We start from the raw sequence: 22383 nt of genomic DNA, 5'->3' as shown, positions 1-22383 counted from the left end.
ATGCAAGCCATACGTTAACCCCAGTCCTCGAAATGGAGGTCAGTAGGAGTCATTTTTACATTAACGTTTCATTAGGATTGAATCAGGAAGACATTAATGCAAGCATCATGCATAGGTATCGGCGGACGCATCTGCAGATGTACCGGCAGACCGTGAAGGTATAATTTGCCTGCATACGCCACAATGTGACATCCATGCGGCAAGCTGTTGTACGTTCACACTTGAGTACAATAGGTTCTTGATAGTGGAAGGATCGATGGAGCCATGCGGATATTTTGGGCAAGGGTTTGAGGACCGATGTCACCCGAATCTTAAGCCACAGGGAGATAAGTTCAATAATTGTTTGATGACGACAGAAATGAAACGGCAAGAACAGAGAGGTCTCATGGTAGGAGCGCGTATTGGCTGGGAAGGTAACAGCGAAGGAAGGAGGGGGCGAGATGTAAGTTTTAGTAAGCCTACGGAAAGCATGCCTTGGCGCGCTAGCTACGCGTTGTTCGTTCCACCAATTTTACGCGGTTGCATGGGAGATTGTCCGACACCACGGAACACTCACCAGAATCGGCATTGTTCAAATGGATGAGTTTCAGGCCGCCACAGATCGTTTCCTCACATGGTTCAAATCTGTGGGGGGTGAATTTCGAGACGATTTGCTCGAGATCAGAGACCTGAGATCTCAGAATGCTGGCAGAGGCATTGGTAAGCTTTTCTGCGCCATCTATTATCACAACTCTTGTTTACTAGATTCCAGTCGCCATCAAAGATATTCCACAGGACTGTACTCTGTTCAAAATTCCCAGAAGTGTCATCATTAACGTACAGACGTCAGAGCTTGCCAAAAAGCTACCTGATGTCTTCAACGAAGAGATAAACGACGAGGACGAGGACAGCCAGCCGTTAGATTCATGGGGTTCACTAATTCTAGTCATGCTATATGAGCACCTCCAAGGCGAAGCATCGCGCTGGAAACCATACTTCGACGTTCTTCCTACAACGTTTGATACGCCTATATTCTGGTCTGAGTCCGATCTGAAAGAACTGGAGGGTACTTGTTTGACAACCGAGAAAATTGGCAAGCATGAAAGCGATCACATGCTTCGCTCTCGCATCCTTCCAGTTGTTTTACAAAATCCTTCCGTGTTTTTCCCCAAAGGCGCACCTCTTCTCAGCGAAGATGAGCTGTTATCTCTTGCACATCATATAGGTAGCACGATAATGGCATATGCTTTCGACCTCGAGAATGAACTAGAGGAGTCTGACGACGAGGGTGAGGACGGCTGGGTAGAAGACCGAGATGGTAAGACAATGCTTGGTATGGTGCCGATGGCAGATATGCTCAATGCCAATGCTGATTTCAACGTATGTATTCCTATGTCATATCTATCGGTTCTTTCGCTGACTGAGTCGGGGATTCTAGGCTCACGTCAATCATGGTGAAAATCTCGAGGTCACAGCTCTTCGTGCTGATCTGAAACCTGGTGCGGAGATTCTGAATTACTACGGGCCGCTGCCTTCGTCAGAGTTGCTCAGACGCTATGGCTATGTGACACCCGAACATCAGAGGTATGACATAGTGGAGATTCATTGGGATCTTGTTCAGTCGACGATAAGTCGTCTTCTGAGCCTGTCCGTGGACACACTCGACGCAATTGTGAGTTTTCTTGAGTATTCAAGATACAAGTATTTTAGCTCATGTCGCCACAGGAAGAACAGCAGAGTGAAGACGAGGAAGAATGCTACCATCTGATAGAGCGCGACTCGGGCGAGCCGGACGAAGAAGGACGCTTGACGAAGCCAGCCAAGTTGCGCGAAGTTTGTCCTGATTTGGAGGATCGACTAAAACAATTCCTCAAAGCCCTCAAGACATCGAATCCGAAGTTGATCCCTGATAAACGGAAGCGTGACGAACTTCAGAACACAGTACTCAGAGAAGCTCTAATGGCCAAGCTGGCACAGTATCCCACATCAACAAAAGAAGATAAGGCGTTGTTAAAAAGCGATGGTTTATCCAAAAGACATCGCATGGCTATCGAAGTAAGACTTGGAGAGAAACAACTGCTAGAAGAGGCTGTAAGTCTCGTGCAGGAAACTAATATGCCTCAGCCTATAGAGGGTGCAGAAAGAGCTGCGAAAAAGACAAAACGCGGGTGAAAAAAAGTGCATGCATTGGAAGTACATACTAGGGTTCACTGAGACTTCGTCTAAAATCAGCATGTATTCCCGGAATGCTATGCATGGTACAAAAATTAAGAACAATCTGCTGGAGACGGATGCGCCCATCCTCGCCTCCTCTGACACATGCCCATCAGCTTAGCAGCGCCCGCGAATTCACTACTAGCACCACTGTAGCCGCAATACCGAGCCCTTGCACCTCACAACCTCTTTAGCTCTGTGTTCATCACATACTGCAATACAAAGCTTCCAGTTTCCTCTCAACTTCCTCCAAGGTGCCCCTTACTTCAACACTTCCTACGGCAACCTCCAGCGTCTCCAGTAGTTGTTGCGTAAATTGGGCTGTGCGACGAGATCGTTTTCGAATCGATGTGTGGTATGAGTGTTGGTTGGTTCCGGCTCGATCCCTCGTTGGAGTGACGGGCGTCTCTCGCCGTACTGCCGTTTGGTCCGCAATTCTACGACTGCGCCTTAGGGAGCTGGAAATCGGGTCTATACGCGTTTCCCCGGTTTGCCCAGGTTCGTCTACCAAGTTATCGTCTTCGTTGGAATGATGAAACCAGACGTTTCGGCACAAAGGACATTTGTTTCTCCAAGGCCCAGAAGCTTGAAGGTGCGCCTGGAGACATCTATGTCCAATGATGTGCCCACAGCATCGTTTGCGACCAAACCATTCGGCGACCATGTCCACGCTAACTGCCCATTCTCGATCAGAAGTCTGATGGCCATGCTCAGTTACTGGAGGTTCGATGTACTGTTCGTGACAGATGGGACATGCTCGGTTCTCGGACTCAAGTCGTGAAATCGAAATCGGAGTTGTGAAGAGCGCGCCTCGAGCGGCTGCACGAGCGGTCGATAAAGATTGCATTGTGTTGCTGCAATCGTGAAATGTCAGGGGTCGCTTGAGAGAGTAAGCTGTTTCTTCTCGTGGACCAAGAGATATCGCGAAGGTCAGGGTAGGTAACGTGTAAACCTCATCAGCAAAAGATGCATTGGTCAAGTGTCATACTAATACGTCCAGGAAGAGCACGTCAGAAGAAGATGCAAGCTCATCCAACGCTAGGTGTTTGCTTCTGCAAATCTACCACCAAACCGTGTCGTTGAATCAGTCACATTGCTTCGTTCACATCGCGAGTCTGTAACATCAACCACAGAATCAACAGCGATTGCAAGCTAAGATACATCCTTACAGATCATGTGGAGAGCAACATCGCTGGAGTAAAAAGTCATGTGGTGGGTCAGGAAGTGACTGAAACCACGTCTAGGCAGTGCAGATGTGACATACGGATCTAGATACTTCTGTTCGTATGTGCCGTGACAATGAGTATTCACATTAGCTCGAGAACGTGCGCACTCCACGCTTCACAGCAACACAGAGAATGCACATCCTAATGCTGTTCCTCACATCGAGTCCATCGCTTCTACTCTATCGAGTTGTCGTTTGTAAAGAAAATATGAGTGAGTAGTGAAGCCTATAGAAGCGTTTCCGAGATCAAAATCCCATGATCCAGGCTTAGTGTCGATGAAAGGAAGTGTACTTGTTAACGTGTAGTACGAGACGTTTAATCTCTATGAGGTTACTAAACCCATCTGTGCAAATGTCTATTCGAAGTAACACTCACAAACGTCTAGAAGAAATCACTTACGTATTGGAACTTGTCATGGCTACGTCGATCGTTTTGCAAAGCACAATGCTTGCAAAGACTGAACGACAATGCTTTACATACTCACAAAAGCCGACTGCCGCAACAACAGACAGTCATCTTGTTAACCGTTACTTCATACATGTCAATTGCACCTTCAGCTTCCGGATCGCATGCCACACTCGCGACTTGAGAGTAGACCATTGTGTGTAGCCGCTTGCAAAGGTTGGCCCCCTTGGGTTACTCAACAAGGCCAGGTGGAAGAAGAGAAGGACGGTTTTTGGTGTTCAGTGTCTCGATTTCGCTTTCTCTTTCATCGCTTCCAATTCCTTCAGTCCACGACGCTTGTCGTTCAGGAACTGATTTGTCGTTTGTTGATATATACGTTGGTGAAGAAATAGGAACAGAGAACACAGGCTGTATTCTGGAATTGATGTTCTAACTTGGGAGGAAAAGGTTCCTTGAAATAGTATTATATACCCCTATGGAGTGTTCACGCTATCGAAGTCCATCCTTTCAGGTCTTGATAGTAGGTTCACCTAGCAAATTTACAGAGAGTAGTCGTATCGAGATGGAAAATGATGAATATATAGGTTAACTTCACTCTTGCTTTCACTATCACTACAGCGCGCAGCACCACGCCCAAAGCCCAGTACACCAATGTTCCAGATCTCTCTCAACTCACCCCAACAAGTCTAAACCGTACTAATCTCAAAATGACTGAACCCACCACAAACACGCAAACAATGCGCACATCAAACTCTGGCGTAGAATTCCGCGCCGCCCACCTCGACGTAATAATCGACTCTCGCAACCCTCACCCTCCCATCAGCCCTGAATTCGTCCTTTTGCGCGACCAAGCCGCCACAACATGGCACGCCTTCGAAGCCGCCGAAAGCCACCTCCCCACTATAATCGACGCTCTCGACGCCGAAATGCTCGACTACGTTTCCTCTCACCGACGCGCCACGGCACAGCAACTCCAGGTTCACAGGGATCGCATCGCGATACCGAGATACGAAGCTACGATTGCGGAAGTTGAGAGGTGTTGCAAGGTACTGGAGGGTGAGATTGTAGTACTGGAGGAGGCGGCAAGACGGGAGTCAGAGACTGTGGAGGGGATGGCGACGCTACAGATTGATGTCCCGGTTATGACGAGCTGTTTGGAGACAACGAAGAAGATCGTCGAGGTTGCGAGGGCGCAGTTGCAGGGGGCGAGGGGGAGGTTGGGGGAGTGATTTCGGGTTGTGCCGTTGGGTTACGTGTACTGAGGTAAGAGAGATAAGACGTAAATGAGGTATTATAATGCATTAGTTCGTGCTTATTCGATAACTATAGTGCTCTGGGATCGTGAACATGATTGGTTCGTTTGGACGTGTGATGTTCGATTTGTGTATTGTTAAAAGTCGCGACAATAAGTTTTCCTCAACTATCCATACCGAAAAGAACGTATTTGCATACATCAATCCTCGTTTTATTGTACCGGGTGTGGTATATTACTATGTAAGAACTAGATGGGTTGTTGATATGATAGGTCTTACATGCATATGCCTAAGCTGCAGGGCCAGTCTGACATAAGCTGTCAACGTACTGTGGTCCCCCCCAGAAGTATAAGCCATCCGCCTCTTGTGGGTACCTTCCGGGACGCTCACGGATTGGTCAGAACCTTCTTAATCAGCAATCCTGACGAATTGAAGATTAGTACGTTAAGTGGGGAATGGCTTATACTTTTGGGGGGGGCCACAGTATATAAAGCTGTTTGATTATCCGATATTATTGACTAAACATCAACTTGAACTTGCTTGGGTAAATTAGAATTCAAAGTTGCTGTTTTTTTCAAATAATTCGACATTGACATTTTGTCAAACCGCCATTATGGCCACTTCACAGCTCGCAATTCCAGAGAAATACAAGTCGGAGCTCCGCTACGTCGAAGCAAAAGATACTCGTACCGACGCTGAGATCCTCCATTCCTTCACCGAACATGTGCCCGTTACGTCGGAGAAGAACATCTGGACGTACTGGCACTCAGGAGTCAAGTCGATGCCCAGCTGGTGCCAGCGCAACATCATCAACTGGGTGCGTCTCCAAGGGTCTGAATGGACTGTTCGTGTCCTCGACACTGTGCCGGACTCGCCAAACCACGCTTTGAAGTGGATAGCGCCCGAAGAGCTACCTGAAGCTTTTGTGGAAGGAACAATGACCGGGCCTTATGTTGGGCCTCATAGTGCGGATTTCCTGCGTGGCGCGGCGCTGTATGCGTATGGAGGTATTTGGATGGACGTCGGAAACATCCTTTTCAGACATCTGGACAAGGTCTGCTGGGACCAGCTTGCGGATGACAATAGCCCGTATACTGTCAGCGCACCTTGGATGTTGAAGCAGTACATTGCAAATCACTTCATCGCGGCGAGGAAAGGCGACATTTTCATTAAAAAATGGTGAGTGGAACAACATCTAGATCAACAAGTTTTAGCTCACGCAATCCAGGCATGAACTTTTCGTCCACCTCTGGAAGGGCCGGAAAGACTTCACGGGTGTACTTCAGTCCCCCTTGATCGCGTTTATCCAGGACTTCAAGTTCGGCCAAGCAGAAGACCGGAACTTCAAGTGGGACTTCAAGGTCGACGAGGCAACGGCTCTCGGATACATCGGGCAGTGCGTGGCCTGGATCCGACTGACATGGTTGCAGGAGCCGGATGGAGGCTTTGACGGCGTCGACTACTGGGCTAAAAAGGTTCTACTGTTCGATGCCGGACAGGAAGACTGGGCTGCCGAGCAGCTTTTGGGTTACAAAGGCGAGGATCTGTTCAAGGTGTTGACTACGAAAAGAGATGCTGATGCAGAAAGCGAGGAGTTCAAGAAGGCCGAAGAGACTATTTGGCGACTGTTGACAAAGAGCTCCCTTCAGAAGATAACGCACGGAAAAGGACTAACGCACTCGGTTCACTGCGGTGTTCTTATGGACTTACCGGAGAACGAGGGAAGCGATCAACAGCCGGAGACTTTTGCAGAGTTGTTGCGGTTTGGAAGTGTGCATTTCGAGCAGACCAGGGAGAGTGTTGTTTATGTTGATCCGATTATGGTAGATCCTCAGCTCGTCATCCGTAAAGGCTTCTTGGAAGCTTGAGCTAGACACTCATGGGAACCACACACCGAAGATAGCATAAGAAATGAGTTCGGGGTATCTATGTACCAGAAAGCGTACCCAGCTGTGATTATGCGTCTTTCAGATGCTCCTGGAAGAACTCTTTGACTTGTGCATTTGCGCCGCCCAAATGATGTCGCGGAAGACCCAAAACCTTCAGACCCTGCAGTGAACGTGCTCTACTAACTAAAAGCACCATCAGCCTAAGGAACACTACGCCACACAACACAACAACAGACTTACGAGCAACGTATATTTGACTTGATTCGAATGATCTGGAAAGGTCTACGACGACTCGATCGAGCGTCATACCCTAATCGTAAATATCAGCAGCTGATGAAGAATTAGAGGATTGGCCCGCACCTGAGCTTTGTGCACAGTAATTGCATAGCCTGCCATCAAGGGGATCTGCGTTCGCGAAATCACGCTGTACGGCTTTTTGGTCCCAAATTCGGTGACCATACAATCAGGAATTATAAGTGATTCCAAGCCATTATCGAACTTAACCCGCGGCCATAGCGGATATCCGTTCTCGGCAGCGAATATCTTGATTTGATCCTCACGATATTGTGCGTGGGAGCCTGAGAGGGAGAGCTGACTTTCAAAACTGTCTGTGATTTCTTCATCGTTTGGATCATGTAACGTGAGGGATTTACCCTCGGACTTTGGATCTTGTAACGGGAGGTATGGCCCGAATCCTACGATGGTGCCTTGCGCGCCGTTGACCAGACCGGAGCGCGGGGCCAGATTTTGTTGCAGCACAACTCGTTGACCTTTCTTCAACTGAAGTTTTGCCTCATAACGATACTCTTTCTGTAGGGTTGGACTTAGTACGAGGCTTTCGGTATGAGGCTTCTTGGCCACAGCGGCCAACTTACAAGGAAATGCAACGTGCCGTCATCAGCTCTCTTAGTATACTTTTCTAGACTCTGTTGATCTCGGTGGTGTATCTTCAAGTCATAATTGTCGCCACTTGTGAAGAAGTATGGTTCTGAAGGAAGCTGAGCGATATTCTTGTTGTTTATACGATCGACATCCTCGCGTCTTGGAAATATCTCAATAGCCTTCTCTGTTTCAGACGGGTGATTTAAAAGAATAGCTGCGTCGGCATCTGTGATGCTGCCATCTGGTTGCAGTCAGTTGTATGTCCTTCCAACATGCCATGTTAAACAACCCATCCCCCTGTATTGCTAATATCGGTCTGCGCGAATACCTCCAGGTGTACGAAGAATGTGCGGCCACGTACTAAGTCGGATTCTCTGTAGAATTCCAATAAACTCCTCATCATTTTGTCGGTGAATCTGTGTGAGTTTGACGTGTTTGAAATTACATTCCTGATTTCGTAAGCACTTGAGCTATAAAACGTGTTCCAACCCGAAGCTTCACACTTACCTTCCACGCCCGGCTGCGGAAAGCCCACTTGTCGATATCGTAAAAGACTTGCCCACAATAATAGTCTTCACATTTGTACTCTGTCGGTTTCCAATGAGTGTCTGGAACAAGTGACCCGCCGCACAGACAGTTCTGAAAGGGCTTTACAGGTGACAGCTGGGCAAACTACTCGTGTCAGCCAACATGTTCCCAATGCAATGTTGTGAAACTGACGTCTCCAGTGACAACAACTTGAACATCACCAAAAGGAGGACCACCGCGCTTGTACCCTCTTGATGATTTCATTATTTCGGACAAGCGTTCGAAGAAATGATTTTCAATCATGCTTATTTCATCGATAACTAGTACGTCGGTGTCGTTGAACTTCGTTCGAAACTCCTCTTTACGGGCATTCCTTGCTAACTTCTTCAACGGTTGTTTCAGACTGCTAGGTGTCCATCCAGCAAAAGCCCAGGTCGTCTGACCATTGACTTGTAGGGCAGCAAGATTAGTCGGTGCTACGATTTGAACACTCTTTCCCCTCTCTTTCAACTTCTCGACAAAAGTTTTAAGAATCGCTGACTTGCCACTTCCAGCAGAACCTGTATAGAAGACATTATGACCCTCAAGGATAAGGTCGACGACTCTCTGCTGTTCAGGAACAAGCGTTAGTTGGGATCCTCCACGAATACCATACTCCTCTCGTGCTGCTGGAGATAGCTTCACATGCCTAACAGGTGTGGACGAGATGGATATGGATGCGTTATGTTTCGCTGGTCCTGGTGCTTGGGCGGAGGGTTGTGCAATATGAGACGATTGCAATGATACAGTCGAGGATACTTTGGTATGCCCGTTGAACTGGCTAGATCTGGGATTGTACTGCGCTGGTTGTGTCGTTTCATATGTCTCGGCTAGACGCGACCTGTGATGTTCTTTGAAGTTATCCAAGGCCTCTAGCATACTCGTGAATTTTTTATACTTCGAATCAGGGTAACCAGTGACTTGTTTTTTCGCAGTGTGCCAATCGGTATAGATACCTGGTTCATGACCAGCAATGATCGCGTAGTATTTCGGCTTCTCACTCTTTGAAGGTGGACCCCTCAAGAGTGCATTTGCTTCATCTTCTGGAGAGAAGTGGGTGAGCTTCGATTGCGGCACTATGTCTGGCTCTGGCTCCGGGTTCGATGATGTTTCCAAAGAAGAGTCTTGTGTTTCTTGGAGAAGTGTATCATGGTAATCCTGATGCAAGTCTGCCGTCGATGATTCGTAACGCGTAGGGCGATATGTCCCGAAGGCCCTTCTCTTGTCTGGTTTTTGACCTCTTTCGTCCTGCACAATTGACACATCTCGCCATCTCGACTGATAGAGTTTTGTCTTCAAGACGCGAGACCTAAAGACGATTGTCCGAGCGGAGAGATGCATGGGTGATTGTGAATGACAAAGTTGGTGTGCGTCCACTCTCGCGATAGACGCTACGGAGATAAGAAAGGACTTATAAGCACTAGCGCGATTAGGAGCTCTTGATTACAATGTCGCGTACGCCCCATATTTGCGGGTGGCCGTTGAGAGCTGATAGCAAGAGCTACTTAAGTTGGACCTTGCAGGAAGTCTAGTTCGCGCCGTCTGAACCTACATTCTAGCGTTGCATACATCCAACCTACAAGGCCATGACCTCACCCGTCTCACAGCCCTCGGAAACATCACCACTTCTGACAACTCCGGATCGAGGCGCACTACCAGTCAGCGTAAATAATGGCATTATATCAGAAGAAAACATCGACGGAGGAGACATTGAACGACAGGACAGCAATGGAGATAGCTTCAAACACCAAGGCATGCCTGAGGTCAGGGCGCGTATGAAGTACATCTTCCCAGCAATTGCTATCGGTGTAAGGACACTCCCCACCTTGTTATTTAGCACAGACTAGAGCTAATCTGTTTATTTCAAGGTCTTCCTCTCAGCCGCCGACCAAACCCTCGTCGTCACCACCTATGGAATCATAGGCACCGACCTCCACGCCCTGTCCTCGACCTCCTGGATAGCAACCGGCTACTTCCTCACCCTCTCTGCGTTCCAGCCCGTCTACGGCAAGCTTAGCGACATATTCGGTCGCAAGAAATGTCTCCTCTTCGCCTACCTTATCTTCGGCATCGGGTCGACGTTCTGCGGTCTCGCGCGAACTATGGGCGAGCTGATAGCTGCGAGGGCATTTGCTGGCGTAGGAGGTGGGGGCATGACGGTCGTAACCAGCATACTAATGAGCGACGTGTTGAGCCTGAGAGAACGAGGCACGTGGCAAGGGTACATCAATGTGGTGTATGCGAGTGGTGCCGCTGCTGGGGCACCGCTTGGGGGCTTGCTGGCTGACAGCATTGGATGGCGGTGGACCTTTCTCGCCCAGGGGCCGCTTTGCATGCTAGCCTTCATCGCTGTTGCCCTGGTACTTGATCTCCCGAAACAAGACCATTCAGACTGGAAGACCAACGTCCGCAAGATCGACTTCCTGGGCGCCGCCATCCTCATCGTCGCCATCGCTGGCCTGCTTATTGGTTTAGACCGAGGGTCGAACGTGTCGTGGAGCAATCCGCTTACCATCGCCGGACTTTGTACCACCCCATTATTTGGAATCTTCATTCTGGTCGAAAAGTACTTCGCCAGCCACCCTTTTGCGCCAGGACGGATCATCTTCAACAAAACACTCTTCGCGTGCTATCTCTGCAACTTCTTCAGTTTTGGAGGCTACCTTGCAGTCTTGTTCTTCATCCCACTGTATTGGCAAGTCATCGGAGACTACCGTGCCTCTCAAGCGGGAGCCTTACTCGTCCCATGTATCATCTGCGGCGTTAGCGGATCGCTCTTCGGCGGCTTCTACATGAAGCGCACAGCAAAATATTACTGGATCACAGTGATTGCGTACTCGAATCTGACCGTAGGCCTGACACTGATTCTTCTCTTTGCTGGAACCATCACCAAGAACTTGCCACTCATGGTCGTGGGTACGTGTATATGTTCTTTTTCAAACGGAATCGGGGTGACTACAACACTCATCGGACTGAGTAAGTTATCCCAACCAAACCCAATGTACCCCTCTAATCTAAACACCAGTCGCAAACGCATCCCATACCGACCAAGCCGTAGCTACAGCTTGCAGCTACCTCTTTCGCTCCCTGGGCTCCGTCTTCGGTATCTCCATGTGCGCAACGGCCTTCAATCAAACATTGCGCAAGTCTTTGCAATCTGCCCTCAATGGCGACAAGGACGCCGAGGAGATTGCTGAGCGTGTTCGAGCCAGCCTGTCGTACTTCAAGAGTCTGGAACCTCATCTCAAAGAGATCGTGAAAGAGTGTTACGGTGACGCTACAAGGGCCGCGTTGGGCGTCAGCATCGTATTGGTAGCTGGAAGTTCGTTCTTTGCTTGGTTCATCAAAGAGAAAAGACTGGAGAGATGATGAAGCAATTGTGGGATGGGATGGAAAGCCATTTTGTTGTATTTTGATGTCTAGACAGGCTCGGGTGTCTAGGCTGAAACCTTCACCGTCCCTTTTTCATTCCTGCTAGAATCTCAACAACCTGCGGTAGAAGCTGTTCCACATTCTCCGAACACCTGACCGCCTCCCTCCCTGTGTTGCGCTCTGTCACATCAGGGAAGAACGCTTCCTCGCCCCGCACACCACCTATATTCAAAATACCAATTGGCGTGTTCTGCTCTTTCGCTTTCTTGACCAATCTCCACGCCGAATACGTCGCGAGACTACTCCCAATGACCAAAATCCTCGACGCCTCATCAACAGCCTTCTCAGCAGTAGCCTTTGTCTCTGCAGGAATACTCTCGCCAAACATAATGACAGCAGGTTTCAACACACCACCCTCGCTATCCGGTGACCACGCCCCATCCTTGTCAACCTGCACCTTCACAGTCCCTCCGCCCGGTTTGCTAGGCGGCTTCTTCAAGCACACCGGACACGCGGGATATCTGAAAGTAGTGTATGGGGCATCGGGTACGTCGACGTCGCCGTCTGGATTGGCTTTGTAACCTCTTTTGCGCCGCTCCTCTGGATTCTCCGTGTCCAGGGCACCGGAGGCGAGCATTTCTTCGAGGAAGACGGCCCATGCGGGGTTCAGGGTTGCGAGCTGTTTCTGGAACGCGGGACGGGGGTATTCGTTGCGACATGTTATGCAGACGAGGGAGCGGAGGTAGCCGTGGAGTTCGGTGGTGGGGAGATGTGGGTGTGCGGTTGGGTGGAAGGAGTCAACATCTGTATGCCTATTAGCCTTGAATTCGTAGCATGTTGTTCATTATGCATTCTCGAGGGAGAATATGCATACTTTGCGTGATGACCTCCCCGACAACACCCATCCGTCCCAACTCCGCACAAGCCGCATGCGCCCTATTCGGGCTCGCCTTATCCAGATTCGTCCACCCTAGGAAACTCCTCGCCCAGTACCTCTTCCTCGCCTCATGGCTCGCGCAAAACTCGTTGTAGAACACGGGCTTGTACGTCTTGTTCAGCGTATACGTCCCATTCGCGCCACGATAATCCGCTAAGCCAGACGCCACCGAGATGCCCGCCCCGGTAAGCAGGAGCGTCTTGCCATTTCCATCTCGTCGCTGCAACGATGACGCGAATCGTGAAGTACTACTGTTCGATGTGGGTAACGAGGGCGATAGAAATTCCACCAACGCGGCAATGGCACCGCTCGCTGTGGTGGCGCTCGCAGGGATTATCTTCGGAAGAGGGAGAGGGTCCGTGTAGGGGATGCGGAGGAGAGGCATTGCGCGCATGTACAGGTTTCTGCTTGCGAGTCCATGGTTGTCGTGTTTGGGGAGTGGAGACGCGGTGAGGTTTGGCGGTTTGGTGGTTATGTCATTATGCTTTCTAGCGCGGACAATGGCTTGCTAACCGAACGGGTTTAGCTGCGATCGTGCCTATTTTGGATGTTTGCAAAATAGATGGCAGATGCAGATGTTTTATCGATATCCAAGATACGGTGTTGCTGACTCGAGTGGGGTAAGGATACTGGGGGGCTGTGTGCATGCTTGAAACTATGGTTTACAAGTCGTGCAACCACAATGACTATTGAGGAGGGATGGAGAATGTGCGCGCGGGAAGTGGTAAGTTTGGTGCGTGTAAGGCTGTCCTATACCTATGGAATTTCCAGGTCTGTATTCCATACTTCTATCTGCTATGAGTCCAGCGTTCAATCCGAGCCAAAACAGACCACAGCACTGTGTCTGATCACACCTCAAGGCACCATAATGTTGTTCGAACTCAATTGCCAATCGCGATTTCGCGTACAGCAAAAATCCTGGAGCCTTTCTCAGGTTTACAAGAAGTGCACAATGAGATAAGATGTGTGATATTTGTAAATCATCAATGCTATGCTATGTTGCATGTAACGCCTTGATCATAGACCGAAAGCGTGACGCTCGAGTTGAAGATCGTAAGAATGCCTAAATCATTCCTAACCTCACTGTGCTTCGTCGCCACGTCTGGTCAGTGCTTCTTCATGACAGGAAAATGAGCGCTTCATATGTAAGTCCAAGTACAGTCCTGGATAGTGAGATAGAAATAAACGGGGAATAGAATGAAAACTGTTTTATGTAGGTCGGTGATCGAAAAAAAGATAATACAAAATGCCGCTATTGAAGAAAATGCCGAAGGTGCATGAGGGTTCGTAAGGATCGTAGCGTGGAGACGCTGAATGGGAACGAGGTCGAAAGAGTTATCGAAGGGTGTAAAAGACGAGGTTGTTGCTCATTGTTGTTGATCAATGTGGCGAGAGGGATGTTGGGTCGGATGCAGCATAGACTGGATGCTGGGAACGCGTTGCTGGTTTTGAGGATAGCTTTCAGGGAATTGGTTGTAGTGTGTTTCGGACGCAGTGGGATTGTCCGCGTGAATATCCTCCGATTCTTCATCGAGGTCAGAAATGCCTATTCCACTGTCACCGCAGTGATCGGTGTAGGTAATACCCTGTTTCTTTTGCGCCGACCGGTGCGCCTGCTGAAGATTCTTGAAGCCCTTCTCCATGCACTAAGATGTGTGTTAGTCAAAATAATGGACAAATAGATACAGTGAGTGACATACCTTTGTCTCAACTAGCTGCCACTTCTCTCCGACTCGAGTAGCGAGTATACTCCACATCTCTCGTCGGACTTCCATATATGCTTGCGCCAGAACGTCTAGCTTGACGCCATCCCATTGTTCAGCATTCTGCCTTTCCATCAACCGCTCATGCCTCTTTCGGCAGGCATTGGGTGATTTGGTGGGAAAGTGTTTCGGTGCAATCTGATTCCAGTTGAGACCTTGGGCTCGAGCTTGGATGAGAGTCTCATCATCTTTTGTTGCCCATGAGGAGATACGAACGCTTCCTCCTGCTGCTGATGCGGTCGAAGCAGAGACGGAATGGCGATGCGACGAAGAGGCCTTTTCGATTTTAGGCATGTTGATCAATAAAGAAAGAGACGTGAGATGTGACAGAACAATCGAGCTAGAGATAGAGCGGAATGTGATGACAGATGGAGATTTGACTGATGAAAGCAACCGTGATACGTATTAAGATTACGGTAGTGAAGGATGTAGAGCGAATGTGAGAGAGTAAGAACTAAGAGTAGGAGATATTTTGAAACACGAGAATAAAAGAACAGATGTTCGTACCTTAGGCTCTGGGTATCTGAGGTTCTCATCAAGGCCATGACCTTGAGCTTTATAGACAGAGCCGCAGTCTGTACCTGCCTCAAAACAAAGACTAGCGGGCCGATCGGAGAATTGTTTTGAAACCAAGTGTTGTTTCTATAATCGCCAGACTGGTGTCCGCTTTACTCAAATGGGCATGTGCAACTAGGCGAAGAGGAGGCTCTTCACTTGCCCATCACTCCAAGCGCTACCAGAGGGGGCAGGTTAAGCCTAAAACTGGCCGTCTGAGCGGTCGAGGCGGCGGCAGGAGTCGCTTCTTCTCCACATCAAGCATAGGCTATCTGCAACGGAAGCGCCTGTTTGAGGATGCTCCCTGTGCCTCCCGTTGCGGCAGTGTCTAAGAATACCATTGTGGAGCAGAGGGCGGCTAAGGTAGCCGCCCAGATCGACGCTGATACGACGAACGAGACCCTAGGGCCAAATAAAGATCACCTTGGCAGGCACACAAGGGTAGAGACACTCCCTTCTTGAACTCCTGGAGAGCGCTGTAGTCATCAATAATGTGTAGGGCTTAGATCTGCAGATGCAGACGGTTGCATGCAGCGAAGTAACTGAAATATCGATAAGATGGTCTTGGCAGCACGAAAGCTTAAACTGAAACGAGTTTGAAAAATTTGCGATGAGGGCATAAAGAGAGGTCGTGGTGTGGTCTGCGGACGGACCGCGAGGCGCCTTGCTTGAGCGGCGTGTTGGTGTTTCAAAACAAACATGGCAGCGGCTGTTGAGATCTCCAGTTCTCCGCTACGGCAACTCGGCTGGGCACTCCGGGGCACGAGCTTCGCCCCCACGAACCGCCTACGAACCTACGAACCGCTCCCAGTTTTGGTCCCGGCCACTGATGAGTAGGTCGGTATCTTTACCATCTCACCAAACCTTCAAACCTCCGACTGGTGACTATTATGGTCGCTTATGCTAATCCAATCTAGGCAACAAGAAACGGCCAGGCTATGGACGAAAGGAACATGAGCGTTGCGATGGGATGCAAGATTGGTAGAAGGATTTCTCAAATCGGGCGATAACCGTTGCGGCACAGAACACCAGTTCTATTGCTGTCGCGGGCCGTTGTGCATAGCCCCAGCGCAGCCTCAACGCTCGACATTCGGATGATAAAATCAGCCTTACTATACGGCAACCCAGCACATCTGTAGGATGGATGGGACTTCAACAATGCGGTCCATCGCGAAAATTTTGTGATGCATTCGGCTCGACCACAACTCGGCCATCAAGCTGCCACTGTACTGACGCATTCAATACGTAGATCCCATCAATCTTTTGAATACGAAGTGGACATACTGGAAAATCACATTGGTCTTTCCGATCCGTCAATAATAGTAGCAAATATACTGCTAATTGCACGAAAACCGCTTCAATTTGTCTCATAGTCTTAGAAATCGTGTAAATTAGCGGCCAGAGGAACGTCGCGAGAATATCGCTAACTTCAAAGGCGGAAAGAAAGAGGAATCCTTGCTTTGACAGGTGCCTCATCTACCCCGGTCCATATCGACGTCTTCATATACCTTAATCGTCACAAATCGTTTTGCCCAGACAGAGCATGAAGCGACTTGCAGCAGCATTTATAGTTTACGTGGACCCCAAAGGCTTCTTCGCAACCGATGTAGCTGAATACATAAAAACTCACGCATGACCGACGAACCGGATTACTACATCCAGGAGCAATGCCCGTTTTCGGTTCGCTATTACGGCAGGCACCATGTCGTGACCCCAGCTAGTCTTGGTTTTTTTATTGGACACCCCTTGGGTTGTTCACTTCTGTCACCTGGCTGTTCATACTTACTCAATTGTAATATCACTAGATATAGCATGAAAACGGCAGAAAAGCCTTGGAAAGCCAGGGTCGCGAGGCGTGGCAAAGTAAGGGGTATATAATGATGCTGTCCGTAAGTTCAGCGTCCAGTCAATCCATTTCTTGTGGTTACTTATTCTCCAAGCTTGTTTCTTGCGTTTGCCAGTCTCTCTTTACCATGTTTTTATTCGTCATTCTTTCCCTTTCATCTTTCGCATCGAGCGCGGTGATCGAACAACGAGATGCTGTGCCCGCAGGATATGTCACGCCACCATATTATCCTGGTGAGTCTGGCGAAGGACGATTGATTTCGCATCGCTGACCGTAGCTACCCCAGCTCCACATGGAGGATGGGTGTCGGACTGGAGCGAGAGTTATCGAAAGGCATCCTTACTAGTTTCAAACATGACACTCGCCGAGAAAACAAATCTTACAGCAGGAACGGGGATATTCATGGGACGCTGTGTCGGCAACACAGGTTCTGCTTTGAGAGTTGGCATCCCTCAGCTATGCTTACAGGATGGGCCTTTGGGAGTTCGAGCCACCGATCATAACACTGCGTTTCCGGCGGGCATTACTACCGGCGCTACGTGGGATAAAGACCTCATATATCGACGTGGCGTTGCTATTGGCGAAGAGTTTCGAGGGAAGGGTGTCAACGTCCATTTGGGACCGGCAGTAGGTCCTTTAGGAAGAAAGCCTCGGGGCGGCAGAAGTAAGTGACAATTTCCTCGACTTTCGGTTTGAATGACTTACGAGTGTTGTAGATTGGGAGAGCTTTGGTTCGGATCCCGTCCTACAGGCCTTTGGCGGTGCTCGCACCATCGAAGGTATTCAGAGTATTGGAGTCATCGCGACTATCAAACATTTGATCGCTAACGAGCAGGAAACATACCGGATGTACAGTCTCGTCAAACAAGGTATATCTTCCAATGTGGATGACAGAACACTCCATGAACTCTACCTGTGGCCCTTCGCTGAAGGCATACGTTCCGGTGTTGGTTCGGTCATGGTATCATACAACGCTGTAAGACACGCTCTATGGAAGTCCAATCTCAGATGGTAGTTGTCTAACGCGCATAGATCAATGGCACAGCCTCCTCACAGAACAGTTACTTGATCAATGGTATTGTGAAAGACGAGCTCGGTTTCCAAGGCTTCGTCGTGACGGATTGGCTTGCCCAAATTTCAGGCGTCCAATCAGCATTAGCTGGACTCGATATGTCAATGCCAGGCGACATCAACGAGATTCCGCTTTTGGGCTTCTCATACTGGATGTATGAACAAACCCGATCCGTGTTGAACGGATCTCTTCCTGTGGATCGTCTAAATGACGCAGTAACTCGCATACTTGCAACATACTTCCAGTTGGGGCAAGACCAGGATTACCCCCGTCCGAACTTTGACTACAACACTCAAGATGCGGAAGGACCGCTTTACCCTGGGGCACTCTTCTCTCCTCGAGGTATCGTCAACGAGTTCGTGAACGTGCAGGCTGATCATGCCACGGTGGCCCGCGAGGTGGCCCGCGATGCTATTACGCTACTGAAGAACAACGATGAGATCCTGCCTCTGTCTTCGAGCGCAGTGTTGAAGGTCTTCGGTACAGACGCTGAGAAGAACTCGGACGGCATCAACTCATGTACCGATAGAGGCTGCAATAAGGGGACTCTCGGTATGGGCTGGGGTAAGTTTTCCATTCGCGAAATTGGACTGGCGCGCGAATATTAACGCTGAAAATCAACAGGGAGCGGAAGTGCCAATTATCCCTATATGAACTCTCCAATCGATGGATTCAAAGCGCGTAGTGCGAATTATTCGTTCTTCAACACCGACTCTTTCCCCTCCAGCTCGAACCCATCCCCCAATGACACAGCCGTTGTGTTTGTCAGTGCGGATTCAGGGGAAAACTATATCACAGTAGAAAACAACCCGGGAGATCGAACAAGCTCAAATCTCAATTTATGGCACAACGGAGACAAATTAATCAGAGATGTGGCTGCGAAATACGCAAACGTGGTCGTGGTCGTACATGCCGTGGGCCCGATTCTTATGGAGGAGTGGCACAATTTGCCTTCGGTCAAAGCGGTTCTGTTTGCCCATCTTCCGGGTCAGGAGGCGGGAGACTCTCTGATGGACGTTCTCTTTGGAGACGTCTCTCCATCTGGTTACCTCCCGTACACACTTCCAAAATCTGAAGACGATTACCCGGACTCGGTGAGCCTTATCGGATACCAGATAGGGCAGCCGCAAGACACGTTCACAGAAGGTCTGTACATCGACTACAGACACTTCCACAGGGCCAACATCACACCCAGATATGCTTTCGGACACGGTCTGAGCTACACGACCTTCTCCTTCTCGGGTGCTACTATCACCGCTGTCACACCACTTGCCGCATCACCACCAACTCGTGCAGCAAAGGGCCCAACGCCCGCCTACTCAACTGCCATTCCTCCAGCATCAGAGGCCTACTGGCCAGCAAATTTCGACCGCATCTGGCGATATCTATACTCGTGGCTCGAAAAGAGTGATGCTGATAAGGCTGCAGCGGACGCAACTTCGTCAACCAAATATCCGTACCCTCAAGGCTACTCAAACGAGCAAAAACCCGGACCTGCATCCGGAGGCGCTCAAGGAGGCAACCCCGCGCTCTTCGACGTCGCGTATACAGTATCAGTCGTGGTCACCAACACTGGAAATCGTCCCGGCAAAGCGGTCGCACAGCTCTATGTGCAATTTCCCAGCGCGCAGACTGTCGATACGCCGATCATCCAGTTACGAGACTTTGAGAAAACGAGCGTGTTGGAGCCTGGGGCGAGCCAGACGCTGAGTCTGAGAGTCACCAGGAAGGATCTGAGTGTCTGGGACACGACGTCTCAGAATTGGGTGGTTCCTGCTGTTGGTGGTGATTATGGGATTTGGATCGGCGCGAGTTCCGATGCTTTGTATTTGAGATGTGGGACGGTGAGTGAAAGTTGCGTCGAGGATCAGGAGAGTCCTGTTTAGTGAGAGCCCTGTTTAGTATCGTGCTGTTTGGTAATCTTAATAAAAACGTATGGCGGTATTGTGAAAGTATGGCCTCTGCTCTAACATTCACAACCTGAGAAGATGTATTTTCCCACGTGTTTTGCAAACACGCATGATAGTGACGTCGAGTCAGGACATGCGCGGTGTTGCCAAACTGGAGGAAATGCGGGAGATTGCTGGGTCCGAGCGTGTGGATCTCAATTGCTACTCGCCCCCCTACTCGGCCAAACGTAGTTACGTGCGTTGCTACCGGTGCTATCGGGGACCGGAGCCTGTAACTTATGTAATAACCCGACTGGGCGCGAATAGTAAATTGTGGAGGTGTGGTGTTGCTACTGCCGACCTCCATCTCGACCACCACGCTATACATATACTCGCTGCACCCCGCCATTGTACGAGGCGCTCACCTATTCTCACATTTACGTCTCTCGCCGTGCCATTGACATACGTTGCACAACGTCTTCGCAGCTGTCAAACATTCGTCTCTCCACCGCCGACTCCTTGAACTTCTGCCAATATGCCGAGCCCTGCAAGCATACTCTACTATGTCACCCACCCCAATGAGCTACGTTCCATCATTCAATGGTAAGAAAAGCCACGCGTGCAATCTTTCCAAGTTCGCCTGCGCCTTTGTTTGCTCTGCACTTGGCTGACGTTGCGCATAGGAAAGTTTGGCACAACGCGGTGCACGAGCGCGATGAGTCCAAGGAATGCGAGTCCCTCAAGCGATGCTTCTTCTTCCTCGACATGACGAGTCGCAGTTTCGCCGCCGTCATCAAGGAGCTGCACCCCGAGCTCCTCGTCCCTGTTGCGCTTTTCTACCTGGTCCTGCGCGGCCTCGACACAGTGGAGGATGACATGACACTACCGCTGGAGAAGAAGGAGCCCATTCTACGAAACTTCCATGAAATTCTGGATCAGGAGGGGTGGACGTTCAATGACAACGGCGCGAATGAGAAGGACAGGCAGCTCTTGGTTGAGTTCAACGTTGTCATTGAAGAGTTCTCGAAGATCAAGCCGGCCTACAAGGTGATCATCAAAGACATCACCAAGCGCATGGGCAATGGCATGGCAGACTACGCGAACAACGCCGAGCACAACATCCACGGCGTACAGACTGTGAAGGACTACGAGCTATACTGCCACTACGTCGCGGGTCTCGTCGGCGAGGGCTTGACACGTCTGTTCGTCGAAGCCGGTTTGGCCAACGCAGCGTTGTTGAAGAAGCCAGAACTGATGGAATCCATGGGTCAATTCCTTCAGCAAGTCAACATCACTCGTGATATCAAGGAGGATATGGATGACGGACGGCGATTCTGGCCCAAGGAGATCTGGTCTAAGCACGTTGACAACTTTGAGGATCTCTTCAAGCCAGAATACGAGGAGAAGGCCCTGGCCTGCAGTTCAGAGATGATTCTCACGGCTCTGACGAGGGCTGACGACTGTTTATACTATCTTGCTGGACTTCGGGAACAGAGTGTCTTCAACTTCTGTGCTATCCCACAATCCATGGCCATAGCTACACTGGAAGCCTGCTTCCAGAACCCCAACCTCTTCAAGAAAGTTGTAAAGATCACCAAGGGCAGCGCTTGCCAGTTAATGCTCGAATCATCCCAGAACCTTCAATTGGTCTGCGAAATCTTCCGGAAATACGCTCGCAAGATTAGCAAGAAGAACAACCCACATGACCCGAACTTTCTGCAGATCAGTATCACATTGGGGAGGGTGAGTAGCAACAATCGTTTATGTAGAGTATCCGCTAACACTCGTGTAGATTGAGCAGTTCATCGAGTCCATATTCCCATCGCAGAAGCCACCTGTCGACGTCAAGTCACCCGCCAGCGTAGAGGAAGCCGAGAAGAAACAGAGGGAAGACAACGAGGCCAAGTGGGATATAATCTATATGATCACAGCAGTGGCGCTCACTGTACTCCTTATCTCATCTTTGATGGTATGTTCAGACCCAACTAACTATCTCACAATGCTTACATCTCACCAGATCTTTGTCGCCTGGATGGCCGGTGCTCGCTTCGATATTGCTTACTACCAAGGCAAGGAATCACTCCGCCAGCTTTTTGGTAGTGTTCCAAAAGAAATCACAGAGGTGAAGGTGGCAGTTGATCACAGCGAGCTATGAGTTTGACGACACTATTCTTCATGTTCATATTTATCCTAATTGGAACTATTCCTTTGTTATGTGCAAGGAAAGTATATTGGGAGTTCTAATTTAATCATTCTGCATGAAACCTGGGTCGGTTCTCTCTACTTATCTTGTAATCGCATAGCACGGATGTCAAATTCCAACTCCGCCCTCCCATGGCTGTAGTTGGGCCGAGAAGTGCTTACATCGAATCGTGCCTTGCTCGGCGACGAGGCTGCTCTGAGACTGCTCTCCACTTGGGGGTTACAACTTAGAGCAGTGGCACGAACATTCCCTTGCAAAACCATAGCTGCGTTGAATACAACCCTTCTTCGTGATGTCGTGCCTGACGCAAGATTTTTGGAGACAGTGGTGA

General features: G+C 49.6%; 9 protein-coding genes across 9 annotated transcripts; 6 read left to right on the top strand and 3 right to left on the bottom strand.

Annotated features, from left to right (window-relative positions):
- Positions 1-575: 575 nt before the first annotated feature.
- On the top strand, positions 576-2151 carry P153DRAFT_284356 (SET domain-containing protein RMS1; the record flags this gene model as incomplete). The annotated part of the gene is made up of 4 exons (XM_033663323.1): positions 576-699; positions 752-1359; positions 1418-1651; positions 1705-2151. 4 exons carry the CDS (start codon positions 576-578, stop codon positions 2149-2151), a joined length of 1413 nt encoding a protein of 470 aa, XP_033526690.1.
- Positions 2152-2398: 247 nt separating this feature from the next.
- Positions 2399-3055, bottom strand: P153DRAFT_284987 (uncharacterized protein; the record flags this gene model as incomplete). Its single annotated transcript, XM_033663358.1, has 1 exon — positions 2399-3055. A coding segment is annotated over one exon (657 nt), but the record flags the coding sequence as incomplete, so codon positions are not given.
- Positions 3056-4416: 1361 nt separating this feature from the next.
- P153DRAFT_364724 (uncharacterized protein) lies at positions 4417-5071 on the top strand. Its single transcript, XM_033667664.1, has one exon. The coding sequence runs from the start codon at positions 4532-4534 to the stop codon at positions 5051-5053; it is 522 nt and encodes a 173-aa protein (XP_033526688.1). The 5' UTR covers positions 4417-4531; the 3' UTR covers positions 5054-5071.
- Positions 5072-5605: 534 nt separating this feature from the next.
- P153DRAFT_335083 (capsule polysaccharide biosynthesis protein) lies at positions 5606-7040 on the top strand. The gene is made up of 2 exons (XM_033665638.1): positions 5606-6256; positions 6306-7040. Exons 1-2 carry the CDS (start codon positions 5691-5693, stop codon positions 6943-6945), a joined length of 1206 nt encoding a protein of 401 aa, XP_033526687.1. The 5' UTR covers positions 5606-5690; the 3' UTR covers positions 6946-7040.
- A 2961-nt stretch (positions 7041-10001) lies between these two features.
- Positions 10002-11784, top strand: P153DRAFT_285398 (multidrug resistance protein fnx1; the record flags this gene model as incomplete). The annotated part of the gene is made up of 3 exons (XM_033663393.1): positions 10002-10223; positions 10284-11391; positions 11441-11784. The coding sequence occupies 3 exons, from the start codon at positions 10002-10004 to the stop codon at positions 11782-11784; spliced, it is 1674 nt and encodes a 557-aa protein (XP_033526686.1).
- P153DRAFT_364721 (DHS-like NAD/FAD-binding domain-containing protein) lies at positions 11441-13298 on the bottom strand. Its single transcript, XM_033667663.1, has 2 exons — positions 12662-13298; positions 11441-12591 (listed from the first exon to the last, which is right to left on the bottom strand). Exons 1-2 carry the CDS (start codon positions 13107-13109, stop codon positions 11867-11869), a joined length of 1173 nt encoding a protein of 390 aa, XP_033526685.1. The 5' UTR covers positions 13110-13298; the 3' UTR covers positions 11441-11866.
- Positions 13299-14091: 793 nt separating this feature from the next.
- On the bottom strand, positions 14092-14781 carry P153DRAFT_354921 (uncharacterized protein; the record flags this gene model as incomplete). Its single annotated transcript, XM_033666536.1, has 2 exons — positions 14092-14370; positions 14425-14781. 2 exons carry the CDS (start codon positions 14779-14781, stop codon positions 14092-14094), a joined length of 636 nt encoding a protein of 211 aa, XP_033526684.1.
- Positions 14782-17015: 2234 nt separating this feature from the next.
- On the top strand, positions 17016-19846 carry P153DRAFT_374064 (glycoside hydrolase family 3 protein; the record flags this gene model as incomplete). The annotated part of the gene is made up of 5 exons (XM_033669496.1): positions 17016-17121; positions 17175-17552; positions 17605-17864; positions 17921-18524; positions 18585-19846. 5 exons carry the CDS (start codon positions 17016-17018, stop codon positions 19844-19846), a joined length of 2610 nt encoding a protein of 869 aa, XP_033526683.1.
- Positions 19847-20134: 288 nt separating this feature from the next.
- On the top strand, positions 20135-22330 carry P153DRAFT_311144 (squalene synthetase). Its single transcript, XM_033664793.1, has 4 exons — positions 20135-20452; positions 20533-21592; positions 21642-21818; positions 21867-22330. The coding sequence occupies exons 1-4, from the start codon at positions 20385-20387 to the stop codon at positions 22002-22004; spliced, it is 1443 nt and encodes a 480-aa protein (XP_033526682.1). The 5' UTR covers positions 20135-20384; the 3' UTR covers positions 22005-22330.
- Positions 22331-22383: the final 53 nt, after the last annotated feature.

Source organism: Dothidotthia symphoricarpi (genome assembly GCF_010015815.1).
Source record: "Dothidotthia symphoricarpi CBS 119687 unplaced genomic scaffold P153scaffold_5, whole genome shotgun sequence".
NCBI lineage: Eukaryota > Fungi > Ascomycota > Dothideomycetes > Pleosporales > Dothidotthiaceae > Dothidotthia > Dothidotthia symphoricarpi.
The sequence above is the reverse complement of the archived record's forward strand: the minus strand, read 5'-3'. Positions and strand labels throughout refer to the sequence as shown.

Coding starts and splice junctions, on each gene's coding strand:
- P153DRAFT_364724 (XM_033667664.1), top strand. CDS start 4,532: ATGACTGAACCCACCACAAACACGCAAACAATGCGCACATCAAACTCT.
- P153DRAFT_335083 (XM_033665638.1), top strand. CDS start 5,691: ATGGCCACTTCACAGCTCGCAATTCCAGAGAAATACAAGTCGGAGCTC. Junction 6,257..6,305: donor GACATTTTCATTAAAAAATG/GTGAGTGGAACA, acceptor CACGCAATCCAG/GCATGAACTTTTCGTCCACC.
- P153DRAFT_364721 (XM_033667663.1), bottom strand. CDS start 13,109: ATGCCTCTCCTCCGCATCCCCTACACGGACCCTCTCCCTCTTCCGAAG. Junction 12,592..12,661: donor CGGGGAGGTCATCACGCAAA/GTATGCATATTC, acceptor ATAGGCATACAG/ATGTTGACTCCTTCCACCCA.
- P153DRAFT_311144 (XM_033664793.1), top strand. CDS start 20,385: ATGCCGAGCCCTGCAAGCATACTCTACTATGTCACCCACCCCAATGAG. Junction 21,593..21,641: donor TCAGTATCACATTGGGGAGG/GTGAGTAGCAAC, acceptor ACACTCGTGTAG/ATTGAGCAGTTCATCGAGTC. Junction 21,819..21,866: donor TCCTTATCTCATCTTTGATG/GTATGTTCAGAC, acceptor ACATCTCACCAG/ATCTTTGTCGCCTGGATGGC.